This window comes from Entelurus aequoreus, linkage group LG21 (assembly GCF_033978785.1).
Source record: "Entelurus aequoreus isolate RoL-2023_Sb linkage group LG21, RoL_Eaeq_v1.1, whole genome shotgun sequence".
NCBI classification, from domain to species: domain Eukaryota; kingdom Metazoa; phylum Chordata; class Actinopteri; order Syngnathiformes; family Syngnathidae; genus Entelurus; species Entelurus aequoreus.
This window is the reverse complement of record NC_084751.1, coordinates 49,065,691-49,076,730: the sequence shown is the minus strand read 5'-3', so window position 1 is coordinate 49,076,730 and position 11,040 is coordinate 49,065,691. Positions and strand designations below refer to the sequence as shown.

At 39.2% G+C, this 11,040-nt stretch overlaps 1 protein-coding gene across 4 annotated transcripts in view; it reads right to left on the bottom strand.

Moving 5' to 3' along the window:
- LOC133638795 (PALM2-AKAP2 fusion protein-like) overlaps window positions 1-11,040 on the bottom strand; it is a 175,013-nt gene that overhangs the window by 154,617 nt on the left and 9,356 nt on the right. For 3 of the 4 annotated variants that reach the window (XM_062031752.1, XM_062031753.1, XM_062031755.1), the window contains exon 2: window positions 1,487-1,538. In XM_062031752.1, the coding sequence (XP_061887736.1) occupies window positions 1,487-1,538 (52 nt within the window). Of the gene's footprint in view, window positions 1-1,486; window positions 1,539-9,535; window positions 9,555-11,040 lie in introns of those variants that run through there. The other variant, XM_062031754.1, reaches the window with a different exon arrangement.

The window sequence follows — 11,040 nt, the reverse complement described above, 5'->3', positions numbered from 1 at the left end:
GGTGGATATCAGGTAAGATGTCAGGTTATTATCACCGTACTTGCAGTTTATTATCTTTCAGTCATTATGATGATCCTGTATTTACATTGGGACGTGTGACGCTTAGCACACTTTAAGGCTTACAGAGTGCTTAGCCACCGCCGAGAGTTGTCAGAAGCGTAATACTAACCCTCTGGTGGGCTTGCTAGAGAGCCATTAGTGCTGTTGCTGTATTTGAGAGACAAGACCTATAGGCTCAAATGAATAACTATAGGATCCATCAGCAGAATTGTTGATATCACAGATTTTGTCAGAACCTCAAAGAGGATATATCGTGGATGACTACATGGCATAATCGTTTGTAGGGGAAAGTTTACAACATGATATTCTGCACGCTTTGCAGAAAAACCCTTTTTCTTGGCCCTGTGCATTACCCCAAAGTATAAAAGAGTTTGTCCACCAATGGGAACTTTCCACTTGGTTTCTTCAAGTGGCAAGCTGGTGTAGATAAATGAGGCCTGGTGTGGGTGCCATGTTTGAACGTGGCCAAAATAGTTTTTGCATCTGCTGCTGCTGCTGCTGTTCCCCTTGACTTGTGTGTTATGGGAATGTGTGTGTGTTCCTGGGACTCTGGTGTGTGTGTGTGTGTGTGTGTTTGTGTGTGTGTGTGTGTGTGTGTGTGTGTGTGTGTGTGTGTGTGTGGTATGCTGTGGTTCTGCTGGCACCAAATTTAGTCACAGGCACTGAACTCCGGGACTGACTGTTGCTCTGACGTCCTATCAACTCTCCTCACATGCCACAGGCCTTCATCGCAAACATAACATTAACAACACTAAGAAGTAAAAAGTAGTCATCCCTTGAAAACTGTACACTTTAGAAGAAGGTGACAGTTGGTCAAGACAGACGTGTGACGATCTTCTTTGTATTGTTAAACGTTTGTCTCTAAATCAAAATTTTAACACCACATACTGCACATTACCCTTCAAAGCACGTATTCACTCTTTAGACCACACTTCTGCAAATCACTTTGTTTTGAAAATGAGCAAAGACCGTCTACTTCGCCAAGACCGATGTCATAAATCAGGTCATCTAAATAAAGGGATATTCTGACTCAAGTTGAGCTCCATATTAATGTCAAATATCAATGCAATGTTTTAAGAATGTCATAGTGATGTTAATTATGATTGACAAGAGTAGTTTATGGTGTGTTTTTTATGATCCACAATATATATTAGATCACTTTTGACAGAAACTTGCAGGCTTGAGACTGCACACTCAAACTTGCTCTTCAGACTGCATGATTGCATAGCAAATGAAAGATGAATGAGCAGAAAGGTAGAATGAGACAAAGGCTGTTCAAAGGTTCTTCATAATAGTGAACAACACACAGGTAGATGAAAGGTGAGACACCATGAAAGCTTTCATCAGTCTATGAGCTCTGAAGCACTCAAATGGATGGATGGCCGAGGCAAAGCAGGAGAGCTGAGGAGAGAATGTGAAGACTTACCGCCAATGCCTGCAACCTCTCCTTGTGGAGCTGAGCCTCCTCGCACGACATCCTGAGAGGGGAAGGCAGGGGAGAGGGGAGGTGGGGAGGGTGAAGGGAGAACGAGAGGTGAGAATTGGGGAGAGATGCGGTTCTGAGTGCCAGAGGTTTGGATGTGGAAGTTGGGGAGTTGAGCTAGCAAATCCTCAGGAGTAATCCAAGCAAGCAGCAAAGATCTCATTGACTGGCCATGTGTCTCCCTCTCTCTTCTGGATCGCCCTCTCTCTCCTCCCACTTCCCTTCCTCTCTCTTTTTTAGGCAAGAGCCATGTTTGATTCCACAGCTGGGAGGAGCAGCTGAGGCAAGTGACAGAAGGAGAAGAAGGATTGAGACCAGAAGCAGCAGAGGAGGGAGAGAAAGCGTAAACAGAAAGTGAGAAAAGTTGACTTGGACTTTGTGTCTTAAGCAGTAGATCACATTTGTCATTCACAATCTACTCTGGAGAGAGAGAGAGACCACGTATCTTGTTTGCTTTCATTGCTTGGAGTGGGAGTGACATGTGGGTCTTGTTGGAAAGGAAACCAGATACAAGCTCATCATCTTCTCTTGGCTCACAGCGCTGGAAAAGTCTTCCTATGTGGTGTGTGAAGACATCCAGAACTGCAAGACTGAGCTGAACACGCTTTACCAAATCATTCACTGCAATTACAAATGGACCTCCAAGACCTATAATTTGAAGTTTGACCAAAACATTTGGTTAAAAATGTCTCTAAAAGGTCAACTTTTGACTTCGCAAGATCCGAGACACCTCAGCTCAGCAAGTATCAATCCATTCATTCTGAATACTTTTTCTTTGGCTAATTTGGCCCAATTTAGGAATTGAAATTGCAATATAAATTGCAGCCTCCTCTGATAACATATGTCGCAATATATTACTTCGTATGTAACTGATGATGTTGACAATTTCCAAAGGGGTCACAAAAGCTCCTCATTTGGCTGCTGACGTATGCGGTAAAATGTTATCTTGTCAAAACTAATATTAATCTACTTGCTAATTCACTGTGAGTAGTCGCTTACTTTTTACTTTAACATAATTCCATCCACACGCCTATTAAAATGTAATAAGCATTTATTATTCTGTAGTTTGGATACTTAATATTAGTTTTAAGTAACACTTTTGACAAATACCGGTACTGTTTTTTCATCCACATGTTGCTGTGCAGCTGTAACTACACAGCGAGGTGCATGATGTTGACTGTGTCAAAACACACACACAAAGCACACACAAGCAGTTACATTTTGGAGAGGAAGAAGAAAAAAACTACACTTTTACTGGTTAATAAAGAGGGTGTTGAGTACAATATGGAGGTATTTGGACTTCTAATCTAACAATAAAAACTACAAACTACAATAATACTGGTTAATAAAGAGGTTGTGAAGTACAATATGGAGGTATTTGGACTTCTAATCTAACAATAAAAACTACAATAATACTGGTTAATAAAGAGGGTGTGAAGTACAATATGGAGGTATTTGGACTTCAAAACTAACAATAAAAGTGACACTTTAAACAACAAAGTGCCGCGCTGCAAGTGTTACTTTAAAACAGGCCTCGCCAAATGCGGTGATTAGTATTAGCACCTTTGCTTCAAACTTAGGTAAACATTTAAATAATGAACATTCAGATCTGCACAAGGAGTTATAAAGAGTGACAGGTAATAATGTAGTTGTTACACCTGTCCTGCTGTTCTGCTCCGGTGCAGACTGTAGTCTAGGACAGGGGTGGGCAATTAATTTTTACCGGGGGCCGCATGAGCAACCCGAGCACTGCTGGAGGGCCACATCGACAATATTTCAATAAAATTTTGCTCAATATTATTTTTGATATATACCGTAAGATAAATAATAATAATAATAATAATAATTAATAATAATAGTAATACTTCAACATAGTGTATGTAACAGCATTCCATGACTAATATAAATAAATTAACATTAATAATAAATGACAGTAAAATAAGCACACGTATGACTGAGGAGTCATAGTGTAACTTTGTGTGATGTTTGAGTTGTCCGACTTTTTGTGTGGCCATAAACGCACCAGTGGTTTAGTGCTATGCGTGTTGGTGACAGATGACAAGTTGGTTTTGGTCTGGTTTGTACGGCAGCAAATGACTAGTTTTTCCAGATAGAATTGTTTTACTCATGTTTTTGGTGTGGTTATGTCCGAATATAAACAGTTTTGCTCAATAAAGTGATCGATATAATTCCTGTCCTCGAAGCATCTCGATAGACGTTACAATAATTGAACGGTGTTGACGAACACCGTTAGGGCCGCTTGTTGTCACTGTCACTCAAAGTTGCATTGCAAAATTACATAGAATAAATATGTTTATTTTGTTTAGAATTCAGATGGGATTTGATTTGGTGCGCGGCATATACTTGCTGCGCGCAGCAGACGCTTGAGCAGTGCGCAATTGCGCAGGCGCGCACCTTAGAGGGAACGTTGCTTGGCAGTCCATGTCTTGTTGAAAACACGCCATTCTTCATCAACTTTTCTCTTTTTAGCGTCTCGGGTGTAAACCGTGCATCACTTGTCGCTGCATGTGCACCTTCACTCGCAGGTTACACACTGACACACGCCCATAAATAATAATTTTCAAAATAAAAGCAGCACAGTTGTATTGCGCGCACGACATAGATGTTTTTTCAACTTTATTTTGTAATTAATGATTGCAGCTGTTCACATTCACTCACAATCACGCACACGCAAACGCCCACACGGAAGTAATACAAATAACGATTTTCAAAACAAAAGCAGCACCGTTGTATTGCACACTCGACATAGATACTTTTTAAAATTTATTTTGTAATTTATAATTGGCCTCACGCGGGCCGGACAGGGACGCACAAAGGGCCGGATGCGGCCCGCGGGCCGCAGAATGCCCAGGTCTGGTCTAGGAGCACAGGGCAGACGTTCCTTCCAGAGCCGATGTTTTTGTCAGGGGTAACACACTTCACTTTACCCGTCAATGGGTCTGCTAAGTTTCGCTTTCAGGTCAGAATGACGAGGCTGCCGATTCATGACACTCGCTTTATTATGAGTTTTGCAGGACACAACCAGACCCGTTCATCACTCTACTGCGCAGTGCACACGCTCCCTGTCTCTCTCTTTACTCGCCCACTCACTCACTGACGTCACTCAGACAACACGTGGACATTCTCACAAACACACACACTGTACATGTACACTACTCTCATAACATAATTAACCAGCTACCCTGCTGTGCACATGTAGATACATAACATGTAGATATGTAACATGTAGATACATAACATGTAGATACATAACATGTAAATACATAACATGTAGATTCATAACATGTAGATACATAACATGTAGGTACATAACATGTAGATACATAACATGTAGGTACATAACATGTAGATACATAACATGTAGATACATAACATGTAGATACATAATATGTAAATACATAATATGTAGATACATAACATTTAAATACATAACATGTAGATACATAACATGTAGGTACATAACATGTAGATACATAACATGTAGATACATAACATGTAGATACATAATATGTAAATACATAATATGTAGATACATAACATTTAAATACATAACATGTAGATACATAACATGTAGGTACATAACATGTAAATACATAACATGTAGATACATAACATGTAGATACATAACATGTAGGTACATAACATGTAAATACATAACATGTAGATACATAACATGTAGATACATAACATGTAGGTACATAACATGTAGGTACATAACATGTAGATACATAACATGTAGATACATAACATGTAGATACATAATATGTAAATACATAACATGTAGATACATAATATGTAAATACATAGTATGTAGATACATAACATGTAAATACTACATAACATGTACCTACATGTTATGACATGTCGATACGTTGACAAGCACACAGCTGCCAAATATTAGCAGAGTTAAAACTGCCCAATTAGTTTTGTGTTTTATCTTTAAAAGTGTGTTTTACCTGCTACGTGGCTTATATGTGTACATTTATCCATAGTTTTGTTTTTAGTACTCACTAATGATTGTAGTTTTCTTAAAGCACAGACCAGTATTGGCAACCATAAATCATAAATTGATTGATTGATTGAGACTTTTATTAGTAGGTTGCACAGTGAAGTACATATTCCGTACAATTGACCACTAAATGGTAACACCCCAATAAGTTTTTCAACTTGTTTAAGTCGGAGTCCACTTAAATTGATTCATGATACAGATATATACTATCATATATACTATCATCATAATACAGTCATCACACAAGATAATCACATTGAATTATTTACATTATTTACAATCAGGGGTGTGGAGGGGGGGGGGGAGGATATGGACATCAAGTAGTGGACAAGAGAGAGAGAGAGAGAGAGAGAGAGAGAGAGAGAGAGAGAGAGAGAGAGAGAGAGAGAGAGAGAGAGAGAGAGAGAGAGAGAGATCAGAAGGCATAAGAAAAAGAAAAAGTATCTGCATTTGATTGTTTACATTTGATGATTAGCAATCCGGGGAGGGTGTTAGTTTAGGGTTGTAGCTGCCTGGAGGTGAACTTTTATTGCGGTTTTGAAGGAGGATAGAGATGCCCTTTCTTTTACACCTGTTGGGAGCGCATTCCACATTGATGTGGCATAGAAAGAGAATAAGTTAAGACCTTTGTTAGTTCGGAATCTGGGTTTAACGTGGTTAGTGGAGCACCCCCTGGTGTTGTGGTTATGGCGGTCATTTACGTTAAGGAAGTAGTTTGACATGTACTTCGGTATCAGGGAGGTGTAGTGGATTTTATGGACTAGGCTCAGTGCAAGTTGTTTAACTCTGTCCTCCACCTTGAGCCAGCCCACTTTAGAGAAGTGGGTAGGAGTGAGGTGGGATCTGGGGTGGAGGTCTAGAAGTAACAATATACTTTAATATAATGTGAATAAAGCTGTTTTATTCTACTCTAACTTAATCCTTGATTATGACAGACTATATGCCATCCATCCATTTTCTACCGCTTATTCCCTTTTGGGGTCGCGGGGGGCGCTGGAGCCTATCTCAGCTGCAATCGGGCGGAAGGCAGGGTACACCCTGGACAAGTCGCCACCTCATCGCAGACAGACTATATGTAATATGGAAAATTGTAAATTGTTCTTTGAGTGCAACAAGAAAAGCCCAATGTGTTTAATGCCCTTTAATTTATATTTTAACCTTTGAAACTTGTTCTTTGAGGAAACATATGTTTAATGTATTGTAAGATTTTATGTTAAAATAAAGCCATTATTGGTATGGGGACAGCCCTATTCCCTAGGTTTGCATCATCCCTTTAAGTTTATTCTGAATCATAAGTCATGCATCTCACCTGGATAGAAGAAGTCTGAGGAAGTATTCCGACAAGTTGGTACACTTTAACCATTTAGGACCCAAAAATGGCCAGAATGACACAAAAAGACCCCCGCTCTGTATCTTTGTGAGGATGATGAGACATTCTTCACCTAAATGGGAATATATGACCATCCTAGCATCCTAATGACAGCAGGCATTGTACAGTAAGTGATGTTCTATCAGGTTTGTTGTCTCTCACAAAGTCTGGTGTGAGTAATAATCAGTGATATTGTTAAAAAATAAAAAATAAAAAACCGTGATGCTTTTGAAATGAATATGTCACTTATGCTTATAATGATCAAAATATGTAAATAATAAATGTTATTATAACTGTGGCCGTTGCCATGTTATGTTTATACTTATAGTGTGTATATAAATTGAGGTGTTTGGATGTTTTTTTTTCAGAGCTTTATAGGCAGAATAGAGCGACTCTCACAGAGTTAGGGTTAGGGTTAACCCTAACCCTAACCCTAACCCTAACCCTAACCCTAACCCTAACCCTAACCCTAACCCTAACCCACATGCTTAATTGTAAACAGAATCTTGATTGGAGTTGTTCAATGTTTAGAATGCATCAAAAAATAAATCTCTCTGTCGCCATGTCTATCATAATGATTGTTAACAATAAACAACATTCCAATAAAAGTGCAGTTCCCTTTTAAGATCTGCTTTAATATTTACACTACCTAAAAACTCTTTATTGTCTTTATTACTCAAATAGTAGTAGTAGTCATAGAACATAGTAATTAGTCAAATGCTGGTTGATGCTTTTAATCTGGGCAAACATTTTGAGCATGAAATGGAAGAATCATCACTCCACAAGATCTATATCTATCAATCAATCAATCAATGTTTATTTATATAGCCCTAAACCACAAGATCTACAGTATATCTAATGCTGCTTTAGTCACCTGATTTGCATTTGTGATATGTTTGATGAGAATAAGCAGCAATACAGCCTGCATACACCAAACACACGCCTACATGACACTCCTCTTCAGCATTCACTCATACAATATTCATACTGTACCTCCTTCAAAAGAAGAGCACCGGTGTGACAATTTCTTCATAAGTTGCACATCTTGTGTAATATTACACACCTCCAGTAGATGCACATCTTGTATAATATTACACACCTCCAGTAGATGCACATCTTGTATAATATGACACACCTCCAGTAGATGCACATCTTGTATAATATGACACACCTCCAGTAGATGCACATCTTGTATAATATTACACACCTCCAGTAGATGCACATCTTGTATAATATTACACACCTCCAGTAGATGCACATCTTGTATAATATTACACACCTCCAGTAGATGCACATCTTGTATAATATTACACACCTCCAGTAGATGCACATCTTGTATAATATTACACACCTCCAGTAGATGCACGTCTTGTATAATATTACACACCTCCAGTAGATGCACATCTTGTATAATATTACACACCTCCAGTAGATGCACATCTTGTATAATATTACACACCTCCAGTAGATGCACATCTTGTATAATATTACACACCTCCAGTAGATGCACATCTTGTATAATATTACACACCTCCAGTAGATGCACGTCTTGTATAATATTACACACCTCCAGTAGATGCACATCTTGTATAATATTACACACCTCCAGTAGATGCACGTCTTGTATAATATTACACACCTCCAGTAGATGCACATCTTGTATAATATTACACACCTCCAGTAGATGCACGTCTTGTATAATATTACACACCTCCAGTAGATGCACATCTTGTGTAATATTACACACCTCCAGTAGATGCACATCTTGTATAATATTACACACCTCCAGTAGATGCACATCTTGTATAATATTACACACCTCCAGTAGATGCACATCTTGTATAATATTACACACCTCCAGTAGATGCACATCTTGTATAATATTACACACCTCCAGTAGATGCACATCTTGTGTAATATTACACACCTCCAGTAGATGCACATCTTGTATAATATTACACACCTCCAGTAGATGCACGTCTTGTATAATATTACACACCTCCAGTAGATGCACATCTTGTATAATATTACACACCTCCAGTAGATGCACATCTTGTGTAATATTACACACCTCCAGTAGATGCACATCTTGTGTAATATTACACACCTCCAGTAGATGCACATCTTGTATAATATTACACACCTCCAGTAGATGCACATCTTGTATAATATGACACACCTCCAGTAGATGCACATCTTGTATAATATTACACACCTCCAGTAGATGCACATCTTGTATAATATTACACACCTCCAGTAGATGCACATCTTGTATAATATTACACACCTCCAGTAGATGCACATCTTGTATAATATTACACACCTCCAGTAGATGCACATCTTGTATAATATTACACACCTCCAGTAGATGCACATCTTGTATAATATTACACACCTCCAGTAGATGCACATCTTGTATAATATTACACACCTCCAGTAGATGCACATCTTGTATAATATTACACACCTCCAGTAGATGCACATTCATGTGTTCTTCTTCCATATTATCTTTCTTACATGTATTTTTACAACATTTGCAACCAAACACACTTTATTTTCCTACCCTTCTTAGTACCCCTACACGTTGGCTTACCCTATTTACGCTCCCTCTTTGCACAGGAAAACGTCCTTATAAGGACAAATAACAGCCGGTAGACTCTCCCAGGAATACAGAAGCATGTATCACACACACACACACACACACACACACACACACACACACACACACACACACACACACACACACACACACACACACACACACACACACACACACACACACACACACACACACACACACACACACACACACACACACACACACACACACACACACACACACACACACACACACAGAGAGAGAGAGAGACATAACAAGCACTTCTGAGAGGAAAACAAGGTGAAAAGTGAGCGTAGAGTTGCAAGTGGGCAGCTGTTCAGTGTTAATAAATGAAAAAGCCGCACGTTTACACTGAGTGTAAGACTACATGTTTACACTGAGTGTGACACTACATGTTTACACTGAGTGTGACACTACATGTTTACACTGAGTGTGACACTACATGTTTACACTGAGTGTGACACTACACGTTTACACTGAGTGTGACACTACATGTTTACACTGAGTGTGACACTACATGTTTACACTGAGTGTGACACTACATGTTTACACTGAGTGTGACACTACATGTTTACACTGAGTGTGACACTACACGTTTACACTGAGTGTGACACTACATGTTTACACTGAGTGTGACACTACACGTTTACACTGAGTGTGACACTACACGTTTACACTGAGTGTGACACTACATGTTTACACTGAGTGTAACACTACATGTTTACACTGAGTGTGACACTACATGTTTACACTGAGTGTGACACTACATGTTTACACTGAGTGTGACACTACATGTTTACACTGAGTGTGACACTACACGTTTACACTGAGTGTGACACTACATGTTTACACTGAGTGTGACACTACACGTTTACACTGAGTGTGACACTACACGTTTACACTGAGTGTGACACTACACGTTTACACTGAGTGTGACACTACACGTTTACACTGAGTGTGACACTACACGTTTACACTGAGTGTGACACTACACGTTTACACTGAGTGTGACACTACATGTTTACACTGAGTGTGACACTACATGTTTACACTGAGTGTGACACTACACGTTTACACTGAGTGTGACACTACACGTTTACACTGAGTGTGACACTACATGTTTACACTGAGTGTGACACTACACGTTTACACTGAGTGTGACACTACACGTTTACACTGAGTGTGACACTACACATTTACACTGAGTGTGACACTACACGTTTACACTGAGTGTGACACTACACGTTTACACTGAGTGTGACACTACACGTTTACACTGAGTGTGACACTACACGTTTACACTGAGTGTAACACTACATGTTTACACTGAGTGTGACACTACACGTTTACACTGAGTGTGACACTACACGTTTACACTGAGTGTGACACTACACGTTTACACTGAGTGTGACACTACATGTTTACACTGAGTGTGACACTACACGTTTACACTGAGTGTGACACTACACGTTTACACT